This window comes from Stigmatopora argus, chromosome 10 (assembly GCF_051989625.1).
Source record: "Stigmatopora argus isolate UIUO_Sarg chromosome 10, RoL_Sarg_1.0, whole genome shotgun sequence".
NCBI classification, from domain to species: Eukaryota; Metazoa; Chordata; class Actinopteri; order Syngnathiformes; family Syngnathidae; genus Stigmatopora; species Stigmatopora argus.
Genome location: NC_135396.1, coordinates 11,166,943 through 11,193,769, shown reverse-complemented (window position 1 = coordinate 11,193,769; position 26,827 = coordinate 11,166,943). Strand labels below are relative to the sequence as shown.

Genomic DNA, 26,827 nt, shown 5'->3' with positions numbered 1-26,827 from the left:
CTCAGTAAAACTCTACAGCCCCAAATGAAGGAAGCGTTTCAGACCTTTGAAGTGGAAGGATTTTGGCACCTCGCCACCCTCAGATCCCCGCACCACATCTTTAATGGTGCGGACTGGGAGCAGCTGTCCCGAGCAGCCTTTGTTAAAGGGGATGCGATGAGGGACTAGGCATCCCCCTCTGTCTCCCGCAGCCTGGCTCCATGAAGGGGGGCACTCATAACGACCATAATGAAGGAGAATAGGCCATATGTACAGCTTTGAAATCCCATTGATGAATGGCATTGGTTGTCTTTGTCCAGCCAATGACTTAGTATTGCTTTCTTTCTGATACATTTATATCAAGTGGAAGTAGAAGTACATTTTAGAACAAAATGTCAAGAAAATTAAATTGCAGGAGCGATGAAGTAAGTCATAGCTTATAGCAGGTGGCGAACGCGCGGCTCTTGAGCCGCATGCGGCTCCCGGCCAAAATGCGGCTCTTTGTTTCTTATCATATTTTGTATATACTGTGGCTCTTTGCCTCGTTTCATGTTTCTGTTATTTTTCTTCTCTCTTAAAACACACTCTAATTCACGTGTCAAAGTGGCGGCCCGGGGGCCAAATCTGGCCCGCCGCATCACTTTGTGTGGCCTGGGAAAGTAAATCATGAGTGCGGACTTTCTGTTTTAGGGTCAAATTAAAATGAAGAATATAGTGTTATGGGGAATAATATGGTTTAAATTGTGTTTTTCTGTGACTGTCTGTCTGTTTTGGCAGGTCACAGAGTGGTGTGGCGCTTTGACTCTCACAGTTTTTGATCTTTAAATCTAACTTGTTCTCCAGCCCAGGGTTATAGTGACAATCTGTATGTAGCTTCTGTTTATTTCATTACCAAGTAATCACGCAGCACACCCTTCTCCAATAGAGGACAATATACAACTAAAGGTGAGTAATGGTGTCAATGGTGTCACTCTGACTTTTAGTAGAGAGCACTGTTTAAATTTCATGCATACAAAAATAGATACGGCGGCCCGGTGGTTAGCGCGTCGGCCTCACAGCTCTCGGATCCTGGGTCCAAGTCCAGGTCGATTCACCTGTGTGGAGTTTGCATGTTCTAACCGGGCCTGCGTGGGTTTCCTCCAAATACTCTGGTTTCCTCCCACGTTCCAAAAACATGCATGGTAGGCTGATTGGACACTTTAAATTGTCCCTAGGTATGAGTGTGAGTGTGCATGGTTGTCCATCTCCTTGTGCCCTGCGATGGCCTGGAGACAGCTGGGTTTGGCTCCAGCACCCCCTTATTGAGGATAAAGCGGTTCAGAAAATGAGATGAGATGAGAAAAATAGCCACAGATGATCTCCTTTATGTGTGTGCAGTACATACTGTAATGGTTTGTGTTTTGGGCGTGTTTTGTTTTTGTTTCAATCTTGTTTGTTCCCAGGCCTTGTTTTATTTTGGTTTCATTCGTCTTGGTTTTTTTAGTGTGTTTCTGCTGTGTCATTTCCAATTCACATCACCTGTTTGTGCATGCTCCTTATGTGTCCAGACCAATCAAATCTTCCTCTGCCTCTTGTGTTACCCACCTGTTTCTCGTCTGGTTACCCTTGTCAGTAAAATTAAAGGGATAGACAAGTTTAGTTTAGATTGTTTAATGTCAAAACATGGTGCTAAAAAAAAATCTGAATATACCACACTAGAATTTCTGAGAACTATCATCATGGGAAAAAAATAATAAGAACGTGCTAATTTGGGACGAATGTGACATCAATTAGAGCTGGGCTCTTTTTTTTGTGGGCGGTAACTTACAGACTGCCAGCCAAGATGTGTCTCAATGCCAAAGAAAGCTGTGGGCTAATCAAGCCAATTAGACTACAGATTGACTGTCCTAACTCAGGTCCATCCAAAAATAAAGTGTTGTGAAGCCACAGCCAAAATGACCATTGTATTTCACGTCTTTATTAGGAAAAGAATCAGCATGGCAATCCAGAAAGAGCAACCAAGAAACAATTTCTTATACTTACATACAACATGCAGAAGATTACAAACTGTTCCGTTCATTCATTCATTTTCTGAACTGCTTTATCCTCAATAGGGTCATGGGGGGTGCTGGAGCCTATCCCAGCTGACTTCGGGCCAGGGGCAGGGGGCACCTTGAATCGGTGGCCAGCCAATCGCAGGGCACAAGGAGACAAACAACCATTCACACTAACACTGATACCTAGGGGCAATTTAGAGTGTCCGATCAGCCTACCATGCATGTTTTTGAAATGTGGGAAGAAACCAGAGTACCCGGAGAAAACCCTCACAGGCCCCAGGAGAACATGCAAATTCCACACAGGTGGACCGACCTGAATTTGAACCCAGGACCCCAGAGCTGTGAGGCGGACGTGCTAACCACTTGAGCCGCCGGGCCGCCTATATATATTATATTCTGGTCTAATGTTGCAGTGGAATTCCGAATAACACATTGCAGCAAACATTTGAAATATTCTTGAGGCATTACACAAACAGTCCCTCATACTTTTAATAATTGACTGTAGTTTACTAACCCTTAGCATTATGATCACATTCCAGAAAATCACAAATAAAATCATTAATTTATGCAGTCAGGGGACCCTCAGTAAATAATATTTTTATTATCACTGATATTAATATAGCATAAAGGTAAGAAAAAGATCTAGGCAATGCCAAGAAAGTGGAAGAATGAATAGGATACATTGAAATAGCAAATAAATAGAATGGTTAATACAATAAATACTTGAAAGATTAATAAGGGCCTCTTACAATGTAGGCTACGAGGAGTCAACTTCAGAAGGGAAGTACTGAGCAAGGCTATTTGTAGAATTAGTATAGAATGTCTAAAACAATAATGCCTGGAACAATACTGCTCCAGTTTGTTTTCCTTCTGAGCAGCATATCTATGAGATACATAACACAGGTCGGTGAACAGCATGCGGATTGAACTGCGAGCTTCACCAAGGTCTCCACATCTCCAGTATCCTAAATTGAGAATCGTGTTGCGCATCTCTCTCTTGAGGTCCGGCGATTCCAGAAACGTGGCAGGTGGGATGCTGCCTGATATCTCTTCTGACAGATGTGGATGGAGGTATGCTTCCTTGACAGACTGAAGTCGGGCCATCATTCTTCAATGGAGGCTGTCGGGTGTGTTCTTCAGAAGTTCTCGGTAAAGACCTGAGGAGATGGTTGAGCAGGCGGGAGCCAAGAGTTTTATCCATCCAGTCACAGGTCAGAAGTGTGCTCTGTACTTCGTGCATACACTGGATGTATCCTTTACTGTATTTTTGCTTGTCCTCCACAGGGTCTGGAAGGGAGGACGGCTGGTTAACGAATGTCTTAGCGCTCCCTGGTGGGAGACTATAAGAGGTGTCTCCCAAGAAGATGCTCATAAAGGTTTTATGTGTAACGTGTGAAAATTTAGCTTCAATATGAATATTCATTCCCATCAATTATAATATTAATTAGAAAATTATCCTATTTTTTCTACTTAAAGACGTACTACAGGAAGCACATTCCATCATAATCTGGCAAAGTTTTCTTACCATTGAGTTTATTCATCTGGATATTTTGCAAATGTTTCACTGTCATCTCAAGTATGTCAGCCTTTTCAAGTTTGGATTGCTGTTGAGAGAGAATATGTTTTCTTTAATGAATGTAATTGCGCCTCAGCCGTTGTGTTGGAGTTGAAACATGTGGAACACTCACATCAAGTCTGAAGGCACAGATCACAGTCTCCTTCAGCTGATCCAAACAGTTGTTTATTCGCTCGCGGCGTTTCCTCTCAATTAGAGGCTTCCGAATCTGTCATGGATAGGAAAAAAAACACAACGTTGATTAAGTGGTGTGACAGGAAAGGAACAAAATTCTGAAATGGTCTTAAGAATATATTCAATTGTACATTACCTTCCTCTCTTCTTTTGCACTGTGGTGTTTTCCTCCAGTGTGCGCCATAGATGAAGCAGTCATACTAGAAGTCTCCCCTACGAATCTCAGTGTGTCTCTAGGGCCCTCGGCACGCTATGTCCCTCCTATTTATACAAACACAATTAGCATGTGAATGCAGAAACTCTTTGGGTGTGGGATTTTCCCACACACGGTCAAGACTGCCAGGTCACTGCCTCCATTCAAAAGACTTACCAAGAGAACCAGGGTGGAGAGGTGGTGGGGTTGGGGGGCTGCATGAGCAACAGATGTCCGCCCTGAAACCATGCACTCCCTTGCAGGCCTCCACCCATGAAAAGTGTAGTTTCCTGTTGTCCTAGAGTTGAACAAGAGTGTGCAATTACCATGTTTTTGCCCTGGGAGCCCATCAGCCTTTCTTTGCAGCAGCAACGTTACACCTGCAAGGGGAGGGTTTGACTCCAATCCCAAAGGCCATAGACTGAGAAAAATAAAATGTTGACAAATCAGCTGTAAATTAGCTGGAATTGGATGTGGATAGACTTTACATGATGTAGTTTCTGAGGAAAAAGATGTCCACATCATAAGTGGACGCCAAGCCCCTGTGGTCCAAAATTTAACATTGTAGTCTTATGACAACCAAAAATGTGATGTTCACACATGTGGACGCCAGGTCCTAGGAGGTTAAAGGGGGGAAAAAGTACAACAACATTAAAATTTGGGTACCAGTGAGTTTTCTCTGGGCACTTTTTCTACTCTATTCACTCAGGGACTTTGGCTTTGACTAATAATTAATTTAATTAACAAAAGATGTCATGTAATTTTCTCTGGTGGGATAATTAAAGAATTCTTCTTCTTAATTAAGTTATTGCTGCAGTCCCCAGTTCTTTTGAAATGATGATAAAGTGTCTTCATAGGGATGAATCATTAACATACCTGCAGTGTGCCTTTTGTTTAATGAAGGGCTTATTGACCACTCTGTGTTTTTTGAGTCTAGCATCTGCTCCTGACCATTTTTACTGAGCAGATGTCAGTTTGACCAGGCGCCCAACCATCTCTGGGTTGCTTGAAGGGAGGGCCCGTGCACTAGAGCCACGCGACTGCCAGACGAATGTTGGGTCGTGGGAACAGAAGGCAAACAAAGGCTTGTATTCATGCAGACCTAATCAGCATGAGGGGAGTAATGACCCCCAGAGAGTTTGGACGGTGAGGTTGGAGAAGGGAGGTGCCTCTGGCAAGATGACCAGTCCAGAGCACTGGGCTATATCGTGATTTACCCTTGAGATGGCATCAAACGGAATTACTTGTAATTTACTATTTCTGTTTTTATCTAAAAATCCTAATATATTCACTTCAGCCTAGTTTTGGTCTCTTTAAACGTATTGAAAAATATGGATATTCAACAAAGCAGCACAGTGTAGTGTACTCTCTTGAGACCCTGTGACTTATGGTCCAGTGTGGTTTATTAATGGATTTTTACAGGATAGTGAGTTGCATGTCTTTTGGTGTAAAACTCTTAAAGTACAATGTGGACTACTGCTGCTTATAGGCCAGTGCGGCTTGTGGTATTCAAACAAATATAGGTTTTTTTTCTCCATAAAATTTGTTAGGTGCGACCGATAAGCACATATATTTGACAGAGAAGCAGTATATTGCTTTTCTATTGTGTTATTTAATGGGATATACAACGCACAGTACAACTGTCGTTTCCACAAAACATTTCATTATGCAAACCTATTCCTGTACAATGGTTTAGTTAATAAGTGTATGTATGCAGTTTGCCCCTGCAGGAAATTAAGTAATGCCATCCTGTATCCCAAGTCCACATGTTCTCATTATGTGCTGTCTTAGACACTTTTCTGTTCAGCTGCATTTTATCAATAAACAACACAACATAAACAACAGCAAAGAGAATATACCAAACTCGCTTGTGGCACAATAAAACTGTTACATCATTAAAAGGCATTCAGATCTATAATTCTGGACAAGGAGATAAACAAGTCAATTCATTCATCTATCCATTCATCCATGAGTACTTGAAACCATTTTCACCACTGATTTTCCTTGTCATGTTCACAAGTATTTCTTATCATTTATTACCTACTGAGACGCTTATATCCATGATGGGCGTGGGGGTGCTGGAGCCTACCCCAGCTAATTATGGGCGGGTTACACCCTCAATCAGTTGCCAGCCCAGTGACAAATAGACGGACACACGGGAAGAATGTACACATTTAGCTTTTAGATTTTGTTTTTCATTATTCATTTTCATTCACGCACACATTCATACCTAGATGCAATTTGGAGCATTTAATCAGATTACTATGCATCTTTTGTGATGTGGGAGGAAACTGGAGTACCCCGAAAAAACACAGGCACTGGGAGAACCTGCAAAGTGCACACAGGTCACTAGACAGCCCTGTTCTACTTTGACAACAATCTTTTTCAATAGTACCAATCTATTATTATAAGTGGCTATACATAAAGCTGAGAATACTTTTGATGACTAGTTCGGCGCGCCCTCTAGCGGCCAAACGTCCACATAGGCTGCAATGCACCAGACGGCCAGAGGACGGTGACAGCGGCGGTTCTGCTAATGTTACCAGACAGCAGGAGCACCGGGGAACCAGTGACCATATACAACAATCTACAGTACAAACAAGGGGGGACGACTACGCAGGAAAACAAAGCACGTTTTGTTCCGAGGAGGGCCTGCGTTGCCTTTTACCGACGTGACGAATTGGTGGAACCAAGTGAAAACGCTATTCACGAGGTAATCCGCACTTCCAGTATTGACTATTTACATTTGTAGGCATTATTATTATACGCCGACGCTGCTTAACAGCTGAAGTCCGACAAGGTAGCTCGCTCCACGCTTTCAAATTGACATCATATTGACATCCGACCTGGTGACGCCGGGGATGGTTTGACATAGTTTTTAGCGTAATGTTGTTGAAGTCAAGCATGGGCTTGATTGTGCAAGCTGTCGTGCGGAGACCTTGCAAAGGCCTAGCCATGCTAAGCTAACTCGCCCCCTTAAATGGTTGGCCTACGGTAACAGAATCAACCAACACAATGCATTTTTTTTCCACACCGCGAGTGTTTTTATTCACGTACAAGGAGTAAAAATGGTATAAAAGCAGGCGGACTGTCAAACCCCCCTCTGCACCCTGCCCACCTTGACGACACGCTACAACATACGCACGCACTCCCTCCTAAGCCAGCAGTTTGATGAGCTGTGATTGAAGCTTAATAGGCCGCATTGCTTCGCAGATGATTCGGTGTATTTTGGGATGGATGTCACTGATGTTTGTGTCTTTGCCACTTGATGAATAAATATGGATTGTGGCTGTGGAAGGCAAAGTTGGCAGGCTGTCGACCATCACAAAGCAGGCATGGCTGAACCCAGATGGGAGGTGCTCACCGTCATGTTCCCAGCTGCTAAATGGGCCCTTAGCTTTCATTTATTATCGCTCCTTTGTTTTCATTAACCTTTTCACAGAGCCGCACGTACAATAAAATTCTCGAATAAATCATTGCAGTTCAGTTTACAACACTGTTCGCGGAGAAATGGATTGTTATGGACTCTTTCACTGGCGAAGATGGACGTCCAAATACATTGGAATTGAATGGCTGGCATTATATGAGCACGTGTGAATGTCATTGAATGCGTTTGAACTGTAATATGCCTGACCTCCCTGTTCAAATGGATGTGACATCTCGCGCTGTCAATTCAAAACAATCAGTTAAAAGAGATGCATTTTATTTGTTCAATTCATTAGCAACCTCAGAACAAGCCATTGTGTGAAATCTTACCCTGATTGGTAAAAAAAATACAGGATAATTATGCTTTTTTAAATTAAATTGATGTTTCTCCTAATATTATGCAACACAATAATACATCAGAGCAAATTATTTTTAAATAAAAATGAAGCTGTCTTGACAGACAATACAATACATTTCTTGTTGTGGATCTAATTTTCATTCAGATGTTTCCAGGTTTACATTGTTTGTGCAGTCATAATTGGGCCAAATTACTTTATTTTCTTACTCTTAGGTGTGCTTTCTTCTTGTGAATAAGTTTGGTGTTTGATGACTAACATGACCCGTAGCCGTTATTGCAGCAGCTGATGGAACCTGCCATATGTGATGCCTTCCTATTTGCGTCACTCTTACTGAAGCAGGTCAGGAGCAGAATGGCTGCTTGGGGATATGTTAACAAGCATTAGCTTGTGTGAAAGACGGATTTGACCACCTGGCAAACTTGAGTGGAACCAGATTATTAACGATGTGACATTAAGCAACCTCGTGGCCAATCTTGTTGAAACCAATGCTTGTAGCCTTTGTGTTGTGATATGAACAGTGATTTGCTTTTATTGCCACGCAACAAGTGAAAAGAAATGAACCACTTCATTCTAACTAACAGTCAACAAAACACTCCTTGCTTCCATGATAAATCATGGTGTGCCTGAGAATTCTCAAACCCTGGAGTTAGACCAGATACGTCACACTTACGTGCAGCATTTGCGCCCTTTGACGCGTCAAGAACGCATGCATACATCGACCTTTGGGTCCGAGCTATCACGTCGACGAGCTGAGCGCTTGGGATATCATCGAGGGTCATGCAAGGTCAACGTGTGACATTACATGAGTTGGGCAGTGTATAGAAACAACCACATTGCATGCAAACTATTGGCTGCGTATAGAAAAAGCCGCATTCCATGCAAACTTATTTTCTAAATGCCCTCCCTGATGAAAAAAACAAAATTTCTCAGCAATGCTCTTTCATGCTCTTTATCTCGTGCAACAATCAAACACATTAAAGCATACACCCTTATTTTTGCATTCATCCAAACTGCATCATTTAGCCGGATTTATTTTAATATGAACAATTAAATTAATCAATATATCATCCACTTTCATTGGTACGGTTATGGTGACTCCATTTTTGGGCGATATTCTTACAATTCGTGTTAAAAAAGGATGTATCTGGCGATAAAATATATATCGTTTTGGACCATGAATCACTTTTTTTTATCATCCATGTTGTCTAATGTGAATCCAAAAGAACTTTTTAAGTTAAACCTTGGTCCCATTATCACTTGCAGCTTTGTGTATTTTCTTCCACCACCGAAGCAACAAAGACGCATTTCAAACGCCGGCTGTGTATCACACTCATTGATTATAATGGTTGTAAATTGAATCAGCCAGCAAATGGAAGCCAAGAAAACAATAAAACACCTGATTATTTTAACGCAATACAAAAGGGTGCTGCAAGGCATGCTAGGAATTCCGTCGTCTGTTTCAGAGTAAACAATTACTTTTTCCTTGTCCCTCCTCTTCCAACTTGTTCTTGAGCAATGCATTCAAACAAATGGAAAAAGCCGCGTTAACCAAACAGCAAGACTTGCAAGCCTCACAGAGACAAAGACAACCCAATCATTCCATAATTAATATTAATTAAATAAATAATTATGCAGCTTCAATATAGTCTTAATTCTTAAAATCACGCACAAGTACTAATAGTTAGTAATAGTAGTAGTAATCAGTTAATAATTAGACATGTTGACATTTGTTCAAAATAATTCTATGGTACTTGCTCTCATTAGTTACTTTTATGTTGCAGTATGGATGTTATTGACATTTGGGACAGGTATATAACAGATAACGCTTCATGAATTATTGGAAAATACTTCATTGAATTGTGGTCATCCACACATTTCTATTCCCAGTGATCCTGCACGGAGTTACATTGACTATGAGTCATGCTTTGACGCAATTTTTATATAATATATTGTTTGTTATCTGACTTGACTGACATTATCTATTTTGGTCACCTATCAGCTTCTTTTAACATTTACAATAACGATATGTGTTGCCATCGTGCGTCATTTGCTGAAAACCTTTCTCTGTAGTGAGTCTTAAGTAACTGGGTGGGTTAGCCAATGTAGATAAGACACCTTGTTTTGTAGCTAACGTGAACCAGCAAGTGTGAGATATGGTTGTCACAGCTGTTTGTTCTGTGCGTCTTTGGTCACATGCTTCAGGTTTCAGTAGGAAGATATTGTTCCGGCAAAATTAATGGGAACTGTAGTGGTATTACAAACTCAAAATTTAACTGTTTTTGAACTATTTTTGTGTAAATCATAAATACGAAGAGAATATGATTTTTCAAATTCTTTTCAACAACAAAAGGTTTCAAAACAACTACTTGGCCCATTCCAAAAAAAGAGAAAATTGGCTGGATAATAGGAAGTGTCATAGTTGTAAATTGTAGGAGCTTCTCTAAATAGCCCTGTTGTTCACAAGCAAGGATGGGTGAGGTTTACCATTTTGTGAACAGCTGCACCAGTAAATTGTCCTAAAGTTAAGAGCAATACTTCTCAAAATAAAGTATTGAGCAATTTAGGAATTTCATAATCTGTCCTTTCATTACAGCCCAGTTTAAATCAAATTGTGGCTTGCAATATTCTACATTGCATTAATTGGCTCAAAGAGCAACCAAGATGATGCAATATTGAGATTGAGATTTTAAAGCTTTGAATGCAAATCTGGTTACTTTAACGTGCTGATTAGAACAAACTGTTGTTTAAAATTGCCATAGACAAAAGACAGATAATCATTATAATATGCGATAGGCATTAAACATTACTATTTTTTTATTGTATTGATTTTTCAACATTTAAAACGGTTAGTACTGACAGTTCACATTTTTATTGCCATTACTACTGTATTCAAGGTTTTGTGTTTTTGAGCTTGTTTCCTAAAATTTGTGGTGGACGTTGTACCAATCTATATATATATGATCAAAGCTATTTCCTCAAATGAGTTTAACAAAATTTTACTAATATTGGAGCTCAAAGAAGCAATTTGGACCCGTTTGTTTGTTTTACTGCTGCACACTCAACACGACATTTTGAGTTCACTGGAACAAAGGAGCTATTTTTATATTTAACCCAGGAACAATTTTTGTCATATCACCCTGGTCTAGGTTAGTGTATTAAAGGAAGCCTTTCTAACTTCAGTTCCATCTTAACATCTGAAAACTTAGGTGGACCACACACTGCCCAGTTTCTCGTGGTAACCCACCGCCATGCCGTTCCCTTTTGGCAAGTCCCACAAGTCGCCGACTGACATTGTCAAGAACCTCAAGGACAGCATGACGGTGCTTGAAAAGCACGATATCTCGGACAAAAAGGCTGAAAAGGTAGGCTTCATTTAAGTATTGCACTTGTTTCACTTTGGTGTTTTCCAGTCGCATATATTCACTACATTAATTCATGACTGAGTAATTAATCACACACACATTTATATGTTTAGGCCACAGAAGAGGTGTCAAAGAGTCTGGTGGCCATGAAAGAAATCCTTTATGGGACAAATGAGAAAGAGCCCCAGACTGAAGCAGTGGCCCAACTCGCTCAAGAGCTCTACAATAGCGGCTTGCTCAGCACACTGATAGCAGATCTGCAGCTTATTGACTTTGAGGTAAGACGTTATTGGTAAACATGAGAAAGCCAAGTCCCCCGTCTATGTACAGTGTGTGCACGTGTATGTAAGTGATAGCTAAGTATACTTGCTTTTATAGTTAGACATTGAGTCATTTTACAACACCACTAGATGGCAGAAGATGCCTTATAACATGAATGGGTGGGAATGTTTGTTTGCGAAATGATTTTCTCTCATGACTTTTTGTCATGAAAATGATATGAGTCAAGTCAAGGCGTTGGGAAATTGTTGGCAATTACCCGAGTGAATCCCCATGTTTGTGCCGCAAGCAATAGCAGAAACGATCTTTGCACTTCCTTCTTATTCATGCAAGTTGTGTCAGAAGTGTCTGTGTTGTGAAATCTGTTACTGATTATTTCGTTTTCACCATTACTTGCTGTCATTGCTTCATTTCTACTTGTGAAAAACATAAAAAGATGTGACCATGTTGCCTTAAACCCTGACTCCAATCTTGTTATTGGTATGAAAATGTCTTTATTGTACAGTGTCTTATCAGGTAATTGTGTATTTTTTCCCACATAGGGCAAGAAAGATGTGGCTCAGATCTTTAACAACATCTTGAGACGTCAGATTGGTACACGGACACCCACAGTGGAGTACCTTTGTACCCAGCAGAACATACTTTTTATGTTGCTAAAAGGGTAGGAGAAATTTTCTTCCACTATCCATTTTGGGGCCTGATTCTTTTGTATCAGCACTGGTTAATTAATTGTGAAATTAAAGATTAGCAGTTAGTCAGTAGAAGACAGCCTTCAGCCTGCAGTAGATAGTGATTTTCAAGTGTGCTTTACACGAATTGGCTGGGCAAGTATTCTGTGTTCACTGAGCCTGTTGCTGTGCTGTGCAGATACGAGTCTCCAGAAATTGCCCTAAACTGTGGGATCATGTTGAGAGAGTGCATCCGACATGAACCTCTGGCCAAAATCACAATGTGGTCAGAGCAATTTTATGACTTCTTCAGATATGTGGAGATGTCCACGTTTGACATTGCCTCAGATGCATTTGCCACTTTCAAAGTAAGTTTTTACATGTGAAATTGTTTAATTTATTAAATATTGTCACAACAACAGAAATCTGCGCCATACATTGAATAATGATTTCAATAACAAAGAAGAGACCACTGTTTTTGTATCAGTCTTGCAATTACAGCTCATCTTATTATATTATCTGCTTTTGTGTCCTTTCCAGACACTTTACTAATGAACTCAGTCTTAGTTGGTCCATGATTACACCAATGGCATAAAACTCTTTTAGTTGAGCAACTATTGCTATATCCTTTAATATATTCAGTCATTTATTGGAAAGCTTGACAAAATCAATGTACAGTTCTTGATCGTTTCTATAAATGCAGCTGTCCCACAGTACCCTATCGTTATTCAAACTTTATGGTTTAAGTTGATCAGTAAAGGATATTTTGATGTGTGTAAAGTTCAAATGTGTGTTTTTTATTTAATATGTTGCTATGTTGATTGTAGGACCTTCTCACAAGACACAAGCTACTGAGTGCAGAGTTTCTTGAGCAACATTATGACAGAGTAAGTGTGCCCATTTTGTTTGTGTGTTCATGGTGTCTGCTATTTATTCAGGTGAATTATAACAGGCATCATTATTGAGGGAATCTGCAGATTTATTGTTCAAGTTTTATGTAGCTGCTCATATGGTCTTAGGTTTTTTATCCATCTTTTACTTTTTTATTCTGTCTCAAGTTGTCTATTAGATCTTTCTTGCCTCACTGAGCTCATATACAATTTCTCCTCTTGCAGTTCTTTAGCGAATACGAGAAGTTACTCCACTCTGAAAACTACGTGACAAAAAGGCAGTCTCTCAAGGTAAGAGCATGGAAAATAAGACACAATGGACAGGTTCAATATCGTTTTTAACAGATAAACTGTTTTTTTTACTCAATAAAAGACCCTTCAGGTCTTTGTTCACACCACCCACAAGGATGAACAATCCTTGTCGTCAGTCTTTTCTTACAAGTATGCAAACCTCTTTATAAAATGTATAAATTGTTATTCGATTTCTCCCTCCAAACAACAGCTACTAGGAGAGTTGCTCCTTGACCGGCACAACTTCAGCATCATGACCAAATACATCAGCAAGCCAGAAAATCTGAAGCTCATGATGAATTTGCTACGCGACAAGAGCCGCAACATTCAATTTGAGGCGTTCCATGTTTTTAAGGTAAAGCACTTGAGAGCGGAACGAAAAACAATTTTACAGGCAACACCGTCTGATATCTATTATTTGACAATGCAGTAGGAAATTAGTTACAAAGCTAAGCACTATGCGATGCCTGATTTATTAACTTATTTTTTTAATAACACAAAATAATATGTGAGTTCCACAAGATGTTATTACTTTACACAGCACCACCTTTGTGGTTTTCTTCCTCCTGTGCCTCCAGGTGTTTGTGGCCAACCCTAACAAGACGCAGCCCATTCTAGACATCTTACTGAAGAACCAAGCCAAGCTCATCGAGTTCCTCAGCAAGTTCCAGAACGACAGAACAGAGGACGAACAGTTCAATGATGAAAAGACCTACCTGGTCAAACAAATCCGGGACCTCAAGAGGCCCGCCCCACAAGAGGCCTGAGGCAGGATACCAAGGACACGGATGGGGGTCTGGGGGGTGGGGGGGTTATCATTTCTTGACCGCCTAATACCTGCTTAATGGATCCATCAGCTGCTCTTGTTCTGGTTTCTGAACATGTTACAGGGAAACAAACTTAAAAGCTACAAAAAACAAGCATTTCAGTTGTCGGCCAATCTCCAGGACTTCGATGACATTTTTTTTTACATTCCCCTGCCCCCATCCTTACTTTTTTTGGTTAAAAAGAAAACAGTAGATGCTGTTGCTTTCATTTGCCCTATAACCACATAAGGTCCAATTACACACTCGTCCTTCATTAACAAATGTCAGCGAACATGCAAACTTATCACTTGAGATACACCGGGCAAGTCAAAATTTCAGTCCTACTGAACACTTGTTACTTGTGTAACACCTACAGATTCATACTTTGAAAGATATGGCCTCAAAGCTTTGCAATGGAAATGGTACGAGAAATACGGCGGTGTTTGCTGCATGCCTTGGGAGGTGACAGATTGGCGTCTGTACCCGACGACGGCCCTGCCGCGGACCGGCCGGCGGCCTGGCTGCCATGCTCAGTGGTTCGACTGACATGCACATGCATCTATATGCCTTTATTCAATCCGATGTGTGGGGAGAATTCGGATGCTGTGACACACGTGTGCGTTGTTAAATGACCCAGCACTGAATATACACGAGTGAATGGAGAGAGACGCATCTAGTGAAAGCCCCAAAGTCCTTCCTCCATTTTCTTGGACAGGGAGAATATGTACATATGCCTTTTTTGGGGGGGAGGGGGGTAACCTTAACATAGGAATATATTATTTGTATTTACCTTAAATGTAAAGTTTCTGGTGAATGGTAATGAAATTTCTGAACCGAGAGAGAGAGAGAGGTGTCATTGTTTTTACGTTTTACTGCTGAAATGATTGCTGGGTTTTCTCTTACCTAACTTAAATATCAGAAGGGCGTCTGTTGTTCTGTTTTGTCATTACCTTGCTGGTTGGGTGGTTCTAACATTACTTCTGGGGAGGAAAGGAAGGTTGAGATCAGTAGAGCATTAAAGGAAAAGCCATTTGCCTGCTTAATTACTTAACTGCGAAATCAAAACGAGGACACCAATGCATCCTCACCTCTAAATATGAAAGATTTCTATTCACCTCATCCTAAGCGAGCTATTGACTTGGTTCTTGGGAAGTGCTTTTGTGATAAACTTAGCAGAACTTAGGTAGCTTTCCTAATCCCACTTTATTTTGGAGTCGTTTAATGGAATATAATTCCAGTACAATAATGCTACACATTTGTGGCTAGGAGTTTACTTTGGGCATTATGGTTTGCCCTTGTGGTACTTAGACCAACTTATGAACAGATTTGCTGTGAGTTGACGTAGTCCACATAATGGAAACCATATTTAGAGATTCAAACAAGTAAGAATAAGAATAGGGCAGGCCACAGCACTGCTCAGAGTCCAGCTCCTCCATGCACATTGAACATGCATGTTCCTAAACTGGCTGTGCATGATGCTGTACTAATGGTGTTGTACTGGAATTGTTCATTCTACATCTTTGAAACGTCGCATTGAACTCTACTTGTATGCAGCTTTTGAAACCAACTTCAGCGTTCAACCTGCGGGTGCTTTCAGAAGTGTCAAAGTTCCTGAGCCGAATGATAAAACGAAATAAAAGTTTGAAATAAATAAAATGCCTTATTTTTTTTCTCTCTCCTCACAGTATTTTTCCATCCAAAATTCAGCAAGTGCCAAGTTAGGCTCTGAAACCAGATTTTTTTTGTCCCTAACAGTAGCATGTAGAAATGATTTGCTTATAGGAAGATTAATAAAATGTCTCATGTTTGACTTGACAAGGCGGATGAGTGGCTGGAGCCTCGGCCTCAGTTCTCGGGTCCTGGGTTCAAATCCAGCTGTGTTCTCCCCGGGCCTGCGTGGATTTCCTGCGGGTACTCTGCTTTCCTTCCACATTTTAAAGGCATGTATATATGGTAGGCTTGCCGGACACTCTAAATTGCCCCTAGGTATGATTTTGAGTGTGAATATTTGTCTGTTTCTTCGTGCCCTGTGATTGGTTGTCACCCGCCCCTGGCCTGGAGTCAGCTGGGATAGGCTCCAGCACCACCTGTGACCCTTGTGAGGATGAAGCGGTTCAGAAAATGACAAAAATGTTTGACTATGCAAGCCTAAACTGAATTGGACGTCTATTTCCGTCAAGACACTGAAAAAAATGATCACCAGCAGGGGTGAGTTAAGAATGAAAGGAAACGCCCACTTCCGGTGGAGAGAGCAACAGCAAGTAGCGAGTGAGTGAGGTTGGCCCTCCCGAAAGGTGAAGGTTTGCGGACAGGATCTCAACGCGCTCGAGCTCCAGAACAAGAACAGAGACAAAAGCAGTCTTGTCATAAAAAAAACACCGAAAGATGGTGAAGATCACTTTCCAGCCTGTCGCGGGGCAGAAAGAGAACGATGGTGGCAAAGGCGAAATCCTCATTCCCCATCCGATGGTGAGTTCGAATTCATGTATCGGGGCTCTGTTCTGCTCTTTTGGATGATGTTTTCTTTGTTATGAATATTTTCCCTCATCTAAATTGGAGCTTGACACGACACTCGATCGCCATTTGATTGAAAACAAAACCTGTCTCTGTTGTCACGGCTTCTTCTGAACAATACGCTTCATTTCAGCTACCTTATTTTATTCTTCTCGCGATAACATGCTGAATTAGAGCACGACAGTGCGTTCTATACATTTATAAATTACAGCCTGACCCGGTTTGCAAGGATTGTCCCGTAAATAACCTATAAAACTGCATCCCACTACAATGAGATTCCAGAAATGCAGCAGTGTTTTTTTCTGCCAAGATGGCAGATGCATCTGCATGCAGGATCATAATTAAAGTGTTCATGGAAGGATGTCGTCAGTTCGTTGTCGTCACATTTCCTTCTCAGATTGCAAGGTGGCGATGGACGGGAAATGTTGCTTTTTTTGTGTGCCTTTTTGCAATCGTGCCGAGCGTCCGGGGAGACGAAGGGGGGCCTCGTGGCGTGTCACGCTCTCAGCTGGTGTGAAATCCCAAATCTCCATCTCTGTGGGATGAGAGAACACAAAGGAACTGCGGGTAGCAGAATGTGTTAACACTTGCACAGTTGTGTCCTTGTTCTCGCGCGCCCAGACTGTCCAAATGTTCCCATTCAAAGTGGAGGAACCAGTTTTAACCCTTCATCCCAAGTGACGATTTTGGGGTCCTTAGACATGTGAGTGGACCTCAATTTTGGGCTCCTATAGGCCACAGTATTAGCATTTTCTATGGTTCTAGTGTACCAGGTCTCAGTTAGATTTTTTTCCATGACCAATTATTTATTTACATATGAATCATTCATTCATTTTATGAACCGCTTATCCTCACAAGGGGGGTGCTGGAGCCTATCCCAGCTGACTTCTGACACGAGGAGACGAACTATTCACACTCACACTCATACCTGTGGGCAATTTTGAGTGTTCAATCAGCCTACCCTGTCTTTGCAATGTGGGAGGAAACCAGAGTACCCGGAGAAAACCCACGCAGGCCCGGGGAGAACATGCAAACTCTACACAGGAGGGTCGACCTGGATTGAACTGTGAGGCTGACGCGCTAACCACTCAGCCGACGGGCCACATATGAATTGGTAAAATGTTAATAAAAATCACAGTAAAATGAATAAAAACAATACACTGCGTCTGGCACACAACAGCAATCAAAAGTTGATCATGAATAAAATAGCATAAATTACAAATAACATTTGTTATAAGTGAAGATTTGAAGTATTACCTGTTATTTACTGCGATTGGCTGGCCACTCATTTTGGGTGTCCACCACCTGGTGCCCGTAATTGGCTGGGATAAACTCTAGCACCCAACGTGACCCTTGTGAGGATAAGCAGTTCAGAAAATGAATAAATTACTATAAAGTAATATTTGGAAATCCCCCTACCCCGTGTTTGTTTTTTGTTGTTGTTTCGAATAAAAAGCAAAAATAACTAGCATTAAAATGATGAACATTTCAACTCCATGCCTGCCATTGACAACGCTAGATGTTCAATTCATTTACACTGTGTGGACTGGCTGTCTATTACTTAGTTACATTTGCCTTTATATTGCTCCACACCAGCAGAAATTCAGCAGTATTATGTCTTAGTCATCATTACAAGCGCAGAGCTAGCTACTACATAGTGACACTTCGCCAACAATGGATGGGAGGCAGATGGCCTGCGAGACTGGAGGCGTCCATGCTGGATTTACACTCGCAGGCTGGTTTCTCTCCGCCAAGTACTTGCTTCATTTCTAATGATCCTTGCAACATGAGTAACATTAGATAGGCTAAAATAAGTGCATTTTGTCGCATCAGACTCTCATAATTATGTCAAAGCAGTCTAAAATACCAACTGTAAATGAATCTATTCTTCTGACCTCTGATTATGGCGGAGGCCACAGTAGTTCAGTGAGTTGGAACCTGTTTAATGGCTGCAAGTGTGCTGCAAATTGAAATATGTATGTTGTATTTCCAGGAGGAGGAGGAAGAGGATGAACTTGTACTACCATTGCGTCCCAAGAAGTCGCCTCTTAACGGGCTATGCTGCCTGACGTTTGGCCTGGTTGTCTTCATGGCCGGTCTGGTTTTCGCCTCCATCTACGTGTACCGCTACTATTTTATACCTCATGTAAGTTACCCTTTAATCTGTTGTTATTGAGCAACGTGCATTTGGAGAAGGAAACTAGATTTTCAAATGAAAATCGACCTTTCACGACTTTTCCTGCCATTCATGTGGTTGAAAACAGGCCCCAGAGGAGAACATGTTCCATTGCAAGGTGGTTTACGAGGACTCTGTGTACGCACCGCTGCGTGGGCGACAAGAGCTGGCGGAAAACGTGGGCATATACTTGGCTGATAACTACGAGAAGATCACTGTTCCTGTGCCTCATTTTGGAGGAAGCGATCCTGCTGATATAATCCACGATTTCCACAGAGTGAGCAGAAATTTGATTTGCACTATGAATTAGAGTTGTGACAAAACACCTGAATTGACAGAATACCTGCTCAAAAAGCATGATTTATGTTGTATATATCATACTTTACCTTAGTGTTTGTTTCTTCTAGTAAAAAGATCAGTTGCATGGTTTAACGCAAGGGTGTCAGACTCGGGTTGGTTCGCGGGCCGCGTTAACGTCAACTTGATTTCACGTGGGCCGGACCATTTTAGATATAATATTTAGATTTTTTTTTATGTAAATGGATTAAAAGAACTGAATTAAAAGCCCTGAATATTCAGTTTTTTTATAGATCTAAAACAATGTTTGTTTTAGCTTTCTTTATATATTTTTAGATTTTTCAAAATGATTTTTGAACTAAAAGCACAGAAAACAATTATTTAAAAAATACAATTATTGATTTAAAAGGGGGAAAATCAGGAAATGTAATATACATCTATACTCTTCATTTTAATCTGATCCTAAAACAGAAAGTCGGCACTCATGATTTACTTTCCTGGGCCACACAAAATGATGCGGCGGGCCAGATTTGGCCCCGGGGTCACCACTTTGACACATCTGGTTTAATGTTTAAGTATTTGCATGTCGATATAAGAATCTCACTTTATATAGTAGACTTATTTATTTATTTTATTTATTTATATCTACGCAAAGACTATCAATTTTTATAATGCCTATTTTCCAAAAGCCTTTAAATTGGACCTCCCGCTGTCATTTGTATTAGGAGGTGTTACAAATATTTTCAACTTAGTCTTAGAGTTGTTAGAATTCTCCCCATGTTGAGAATAGCATTTGTGCATATTTATTACCAGAGGCCCGTTGCCAGCATCACTAAAATATGAAGCTTTTGTAAGCAGTCTTTAGCTATTTATTGTTTTATTGTTATTTGTCGTAAGCAGCTGTGTTTTGCAGGGATTGACCGCTTACCATGATATTGCTCTGGACAAATGCTATGTGATTGAGCTAAACACCACCATTGTGATGCCCCCTCGCAACCTGTGGGAGCTGCTCATCAATGTCAAGGTAAGGCAAAAACTATTTTGATGCCAATATCAATAGGTAGACTCCTAGGTTACTCACATTTAAATGAACGAGTGGGAACAGTCAGGCCAGACACTAATTAGTATGTAACATTAAATGATTGTGTTATTTCACTTGTGTTGTCACTTCTCATATTGGTGAAGTTATTTGTAATGGTGATGTCAGCCTTGATGTCATATTTCCCATAAATGTTTCTTTCTCATTAGATGGAATATATTTGACAAAGACAGAAAACAATCTAGTGTTAAATTGCTGATAGTGGGATTTTTTTGGGTGGAGATAAATGAGCGATAGAAGAAGTAAGCACACTCAGTGGCTATTGAGTCCAGTCACAATATTCTCATGGCAGTCAAGCTGTGGCTACCAGTTACAACCCCCTTCAAATCTTTGTGCGTTTTTTTTTATTCTGACTTTGAAGAAAATGAATTGCACTAATGTCTGACACTAGCTGCTTCACACTCACCGACAATTCCGCCAAGGGGCGTGTGAATTTGAACAGTTTCTGGTGTAGATTTCCACATTCCACAAAAGTGATTGGATTGGATTGGATAACTTTATTCATCCCGTATTCGGGGAAACTTCATTGTGGCAGTAGCAACACTCTACTTACTGTATGATTTGGGGTCTTGTAGAAAGGCACATACTTGCCTCAGACCTACATCATCCACGAAGAAATGGTGGTGACCGGCAAAGTGCACAACATGCGTCAGCTGGGACCCTTCATCTACCGCCTTTGCAACGGGAAGGACACATACCGCTTGAATCGCCGGGTCTCCCGCAGACGTGAGTACTTATTTGAGGATTTATGCTTCCGTAAAATTGCATTTTACGTATAACACATGAAGGTTCTAAGCCCTTCTTTTGCTTAATTTTCTGATGTTGTGGAGACCATTTCCTATGCAAATCTACCAACATTAGCTTTCTGAGATAATTCATATATTTATTTATTTTTTTTCTTGAGAAATGAAAACTTTTTGGAGTTTAAAAGCCGGAAAAAGTCCAAAAAATATGTGATATTAGTACATTTTTGTTATTTTTTTAAATTTTCACAAAAATGTGCTTTAGCCAGTCAAAGGGTTAAGACAGGTGATCCCATAGCCAATATGTACGCAGCAGTCATTGGCTCCATTTTGAAATGTGATCGTATGTTTTTAATCATATGTTTCTCACCACTTTTCTCTCTCAGGCATCGCCAAGCGAGAGGCACAAGACTGTCACCGCATTCGTCACTTTGAGAATACATTTGTGGTAGAGACGGTTATCTGCAATGAAGTGTGAGCAGGATGGTCACAGGTGTCATGCCACATCCCCTGTCACCTCACCAGCTACTGTAGCACCCTGTGGATTTGTCCTGTTTGCACTTTACCCCCGCATTTGACGTTATATCTCCGCCTCCTGCTTTTTTTCCGCTCTTGCAATTATCTGTGCCAACATATGATGCAATAAAATGCAGGTTCTCTCACAGGATTTCAATGTAGCCAAGCCTTTTGGCTTCTGCCCTGTGAGAGTTCTACCCTGGTTACTGTCGTTAGGGGAGATGAATCTCCTCTCCTCGTGTTGTCAAAGTGACCTTTCTTTCTTCTCCTAGTCTGGAGACATCTTCTGAGTGTTTAGAGGTACAAAATGTGAAATTCTTCTTTCATCATCACAACGCTTCTCTATCTCTATATACTCAAACTACTGATGACTATTTGCTTGGATTTTTGCTCCTACGTGTGCCATTTTCTCTTTGTTAGTAAAAGCGGAACTATGTAACAAAAATAACATCGCAGGGCATTATTGGGTGTGGCCTCCCTCCACCCTCAAAGAAGTCAAAAGCCATGAATATAATAAATGCCCATCATTTTTTTATGTCATATATTGAAAATAATGCATTTATCAATCATTTAATAGTATGTTGTAACAGTTTCCCTCCTTGCATGTTTTAGTTGTTAGATGAACTCTTTTGTAATATCTGTAAGGCCTTAGTCCAAACTCAAAGACTGGACTAATGTTATTAATACTATAACGGATGGGTGCATATTATTTGATGTTAAGTCAATTCTTTTTTTCTGTACATATCTGCTTATCAAATCTTGTCTGTGAATAAAGCTCAAAAAGTCTTTTTTTGGCTTATATATTCTTGACCTGAATGTTTAAGAACTGCATTGGAATCATATGCAATGATTAAGCAGCTCTATATTTGAAACTGGAGCGACAAATGTTCCCGACACTGCTTATAATTAACATTACATCACACTACATCATTTACTTCCCTTTCCCCCGAGAGACAATGCAGCACTTCCTTCTCAGTGCACATGTTAATAGAATGTAAGTATGTATGATGAACAGCAAACAAAGACAGCATTTAACAGCTGAGTCTTCAACCTTATTTTAAAAATTCCAAAACCTTTCTTTACTGTGAGTTCGTTCCAGATGGTATCTGATAGTAACTGAACTGAATTGATTCTCCATGTTTGCGTCAGACTTAAGGGACACAAACAAGTCCTGTTTAAGTCCACCTGAGTGGTATGGATGGTTGACATTGGACTAGAACATGTGTCAAAGTGACGGCCCGGGGGCCAAATCTGGCCCGCCGCATCATTTCGTGTGGCCCGGGAAAGTAAATCATGAGTGCCGACTTTCTGTTTTAGGATCAAATTAAAATGAATAGTATAGATGTATATTAAATTTCCTGTTTTCCCCCCTTTTAAATCAATATTTGTAATTTTTTAATCATTTTTTCTAAACTATGACTAAATTGGGCAATGCTTCATCTTGACCAGCAGAGGTCACCGTTGAGCTACGTATCGATGTCAATCAAGCAACCGCACCCCCACACATAAGCAAGCTGTTCTGTCTGGACAAGATGCTGACAATGGCACACTTAAATGAGGCTCTCCTATTCCTGAAAATGTTCCATTTATAAATTATTTATTTTAATACACAATTAAAGAAGTGCCCTAAATCAATATTTCATATTTACTGGTAATTCTGTTGGTTGAATAAACCAAAAATATAATTGCATGGGACTGGTGGACCACGAAATTATTGCCATCTTGTTATTGGAAGAGAGGAAAGCACTTGATGGTGTGCTTCAAGCCACGTACTACAATTCTAATTAGGAGACCAAAAATACAATCTCACTCTGGCCAGTTTATTTACAGAATGCGATAAATCAAAAAGAATATGCACTGCTTATAAAATTGAAGACTGTATTTCTTCGCTTTATACACTGCAAGCAACTCTTATCCAGCTTTGTTAATATAGGCACTTGTAAGATGTAATCAAGAGACACATACGTATGTGAGTTGATGCCATATTCAAATTAATAGTTCTGAGATGGCGACATATTAAAGCGACATATAAATCCTAGAAAATCTTCTGAGATAGTCGTGATAATCAAATCTCAGCTGTCTTTGCTGTTTGGATGGACCCCGGTGTAATGGTTGTGGTGGGCAGTGCAATACTAGAAACCATTTTTGCAATGTTAAAAATTAAATGCAGATGCTTACATCTCATTAATTAATTAACTCAATTTCTGAACCGCTTATCCTGCATGTTTTAGGATGTCGAATGAAACCCTTATCCGGAGAATACTCACACAGGAACAGGGGGAACATGCAAACTCCACACAGGACGGTCTGAACCTGGGATTGAACCCTCGATCTCAGAACAATGAGGGCGACATACTAACCACTCAATCTTTGGGCCTGATTTTAGGCTCTGCAGTTCAGGGATAATAAATTTATTAATATTGTGATTTGTTGGCAAATAAATCTGAACACTCGTTTATTAGAAAGGATAGATGATGGAGTGTCAGTTGCCCTAAGCCCATCTGTGTGTGTGTGTGTGTGTGTGTGTGTGTGTGTGTGTGTGTGTGTGTGTGTGTGTGTGTGTGAGAGAGAGAGAGAGAGAGAGAGAGAGAGAGAGAGAGCTTCTCAGCAGTGGGTCAAAAGTGGGAGGTCATGACCTTGCTGACCCCGTGGAAGCCAGGATCATCAATCAACTGGAGGCTGGACAGAACAGCAGGAGGTACACAAAAGTACACGCACACACCTCCACACACCCCCACACACGCACACACAAACCATTCGCATCCCTACAGTAAAAAAAAAAAACTCTCCCAACAAAATCCTTAAGAAAACGATACTCTGAAATGGAACGTATTAAGCTAGGATAATTAAAGCAAAGAAAAATATATATACAGTACAGAGCTCAATATTTCAGATTGAATAGCTTGATGATATATCGTCCAATTCATACTTTCTATCAGACATTGCAGAAGAAAAGAAAAATGAATTTTCTTTCCCTGTGCAGTTCACATTTGAGCGTTCCCTGCATTCCTTAATCTATGCTTATAAATAAGCACACACACACCCATGCTATCATGGTTATCAGCCAGCACTTGCAGAGTGACAGGCATGCTTTTTCTCTCCCCACTCATAGCTCCCCCTACCCCCGGGTCCTCCAGCCTGTCCTGTTGATCAATGAGGAAGTTCTTGGGCCTCAACTATTAATCAGAGCCTATCGGCTATCTGTCTGCCGGGCCGACCAATCACGCCCCACCGACAGTTGGGCTATGAAAAATGTGCCCTTTTGGACTCGGGGGTCTAGAAGTGGGGGAAGCTCACAGCTCGAGAGGTGGGAGGTGACTGAGCACTTTATCTCATCTGAGTCGGGTCACGGCTGCAGAACTGCACTTTAGCCACTTTACAGTGGGCGCTTAACATCACATTGACCCCACACAGTCATAGAAGACTCATAACCAAAGGCCTTTAAGCACTGTATATCTACGAACAAGTGCACAGCAACAAAGCATCTTATCTATAGAAAACATCATCAGTGTATAGATGTGGATGAAGAAAGCTAAAATGGAATCAAAAGGGTGTAAAATGTGCAGTGTTTGAGTTGAGGCTAAAGGCCAGGACAACTGTCCAATGATGACGACCTCAAATCACACCTCAAAGCTTCATCAAGGCGCCACCATCTTGCTTCTACATAATCACCGCTCTCACACTCATCCATTCACATCTTATTGCCATGATTCGATTATATCTAATGCTATTACACTGCTCCCCATCTCCCTCTCTTCCCCTTTGTCTCTCTCTCTCTCCAACATCATGGATTCCTTGCAGATCTTATTAGTGTGTGATGTGGGCCAGGTCTGCGACTTTGGATTTATGAACCTTCAGACTTCTCTCCTTTAATCTTCCTGTCTTCTTCCTTTCCCTTCCTGGATCTGTCCATCCATCACTCCCAGGGTTGGCTGAGCGGAAGAGTATTAATCCCTCCGTCCCATCTCTCTCCCCTCCGGACAGATGAGGCAGTGTAAGGGAAGAAGATGATGATGATGCTAAGGGGAGGAAGAGCAGAGGCGTAGGGAACCCCACATTGCTTTTCATAATATTTTTGTAGCACCGTTGGAATAATTTGTATGCACATTTTCACCTTCGTGGGCCATCGCTCATCGTTTCTAACAGATTGGAGTAACCGCACAGGTGCAAACGCGGAGGTGGATAATGTGTGTGTGTGTGTTTGTGTAGCACATGCGTGTGTGTAAGTAAAGAGATGAACTGTTAAAAAAAAACTAATTTTATGATGGATGATTCTAGTGCCAGTCAGTTATTGATTTAACAGTAGTTTATTGTGGTTAATGTATTTTGCAGTGATGTTGACCAGCAATGCATTACTCAGCCTATCCTAGCTTACTACAGGCCCGGGGAGAACATGCAAACTCCACACAGTGAGGATCCAACTGGGATCAAACCCTTGACCCAAGAACTGTGAGGCCAATGCGGTAACCATTCGGCCGACCTAATTATTTAATTCATTTTTACAAAATTATAAATAGGTGTGAGGAGATGGACAACCATTCACCCGCACACTCATACTTAGGGGAAATGTTGAGTGTTCAACCAGCCTACCCTGCATGTTTTTGGCATGAGGGAGGAAACCGGAGCACCCGGAGAAAACCAATGCAAGCCCGGGGAGAACATGCAAACTCCAATCAGTGAGGACCCACCTGGGATCAAACCCACACCGAGCTGCCCGCCAAATGGTGTATATAAATTAAAATAATATTGTAAGAAAATCTTCATCATATCCAAACTTTGGCTAAATAAGCCTCTGGTCATTCATTATCTAGGACACAGGTGTCAAAGTGGCGTCCCCGGGGCTAAATCTGGCCCGCTGCATCATTTTGTGCGGCCCGAGAAAGTAAATCATGAGTGCCGACTTTCTCTTTTAGGATCAAATTAAAATGAAGAGTATAGATGTATATTAAATTTCCTGATTTTCCAACCTTTTACATCAATAATTGTCATTTTTTAATCATTTTTTTCTGTTTTTAGTTCAAAAATCATTTTGTAAAATCTAAAAATATATAAAAGAGCTAAAATAAACATTGTTTTAGATCTATAAAAAACTGAATATTCAGGGCTTTTAATCCAGTTCTTTTAATTCATTTATAAAAATATAAAAATCTAAATATTATATCTAAAATGGTCCAGCCCACATGAAATGGAGTTGACGTTAAAGCGGCCCGCGAACCAACCCGAGTCCGACACCCTTGATCTAGGATTATATAGATCAGAAAATGAAAAGAGTTAAAACTTTTGAAGCTTACATATCCTCTAGTTCTGTAATGAACCATCAATTCTACAGGGAAGTTTTGCAAACCACAATAATGCTTTTGAAACAAAAGATGTATAACCACTGAACAGTAATCAATTGGAGACATTGGTCAATTCGATAAGCTGAGTCTTCTTAGCCTTGAGC

General features: G+C 40.8%; 3 protein-coding genes across 3 annotated transcripts; 2 read left to right on the top strand and 1 right to left on the bottom strand.

Moving 5' to 3' along the window:
• Positions 1 to 1,920: 1,920 nt before the first annotated feature.
• her8.2 (hairy-related 8.2) lies at positions 1,921 to 3,983 on the bottom strand. The gene is made up of 4 exons (XM_077611814.1): positions 3,902 to 3,983; positions 3,704 to 3,799; positions 3,541 to 3,619; positions 1,921 to 3,302 (listed from the first exon to the last, which is right to left on the bottom strand). Exons 1-4 carry the CDS (start codon positions 3,962 to 3,964, stop codon positions 2,953 to 2,955), a joined length of 588 nt encoding a protein of 195 aa, XP_077467940.1. The 5' UTR covers positions 3,965 to 3,983; the 3' UTR covers positions 1,921 to 2,952.
• Positions 3,984 to 6,468: 2,485 nt separating this feature from the next.
• Positions 6,469 to 15,689, top strand: cab39 (calcium binding protein 39). The gene is made up of 9 exons (XM_077611849.1): positions 6,469 to 6,671; positions 10,950 to 11,105; positions 11,219 to 11,383; positions 11,927 to 12,045; positions 12,252 to 12,420; positions 12,880 to 12,939; positions 13,168 to 13,233; positions 13,445 to 13,588; positions 13,812 to 15,689. The coding sequence occupies exons 2-9, from the start codon at positions 10,992 to 10,994 to the stop codon at positions 13,998 to 14,000; spliced, it is 1,026 nt and encodes a 341-aa protein (XP_077467975.1). The 5' UTR covers positions 6,469 to 6,671; positions 10,950 to 10,991; the 3' UTR covers positions 14,001 to 15,689.
• A 584-nt stretch (positions 15,690 to 16,273) lies between these two features.
• Positions 16,274 to 22,170, top strand: itm2ca (integral membrane protein 2Ca). Its single transcript, XM_077611571.1, has 6 exons — positions 16,274 to 16,508; positions 18,547 to 18,699; positions 18,818 to 19,006; positions 19,940 to 20,050; positions 20,701 to 20,851; positions 21,255 to 22,170. Exons 1-6 carry the CDS (start codon positions 16,425 to 16,427, stop codon positions 21,344 to 21,346), a joined length of 780 nt encoding a protein of 259 aa, XP_077467697.1. The 5' UTR covers positions 16,274 to 16,424; the 3' UTR covers positions 21,347 to 22,170.
• The last annotated feature ends 4,657 nt before the right edge of the window (positions 22,171 to 26,827 follow it).

Bases quoted from the DNA above. Each gene is read 5' to 3' on its own strand.
- her8.2 (XM_077611814.1), bottom strand. From the start codon at position 3,964: ATGACTGCTTCATCTATGGCGCACACTGGAGGAAAACACCACAGTGCA. The intron at 3,800-3,901 runs GTAATGTACAAT...TATCCATGACAG, and splicing joins GTGCAAAAGAAGAGAGGAAG to ATTCGGAAGCCTCTAATTGA. The intron at 3,303-3,540 runs GTAAGAAAACTT...CCTCCCTTCCAG, and splicing joins CCAGATGAATAAACTCAATG to ACCCTGTGGAGGACAAGCAA.
- cab39 (XM_077611849.1), top strand. From the start codon at position 10,992: ATGCCGTTCCCTTTTGGCAAGTCCCACAAGTCGCCGACTGACATTGTC. The intron at 12,940-13,167 runs GTAAGTGTGCCC...CTCCTCTTGCAG, and splicing joins TTGAGCAACATTATGACAGA to TTCTTTAGCGAATACGAGAA. The intron at 13,234-13,444 runs GTAAGAGCATGG...TCCAAACAACAG, and splicing joins CAAAAAGGCAGTCTCTCAAG to CTACTAGGAGAGTTGCTCCT.
- itm2ca (XM_077611571.1), top strand. From the start codon at position 16,425: ATGGTGAAGATCACTTTCCAGCCTGTCGCGGGGCAGAAAGAGAACGAT. The intron at 16,509-18,546 runs GTGAGTTCGAAT...TTGTATTTCCAG, and splicing joins TCCTCATTCCCCATCCGATG to GAGGAGGAGGAAGAGGATGA. The intron at 20,852-21,254 runs GTGAGTACTTAT...TTTCTCTCTCAG, and splicing joins TCGCCGGGTCTCCCGCAGAC to GCATCGCCAAGCGAGAGGCA.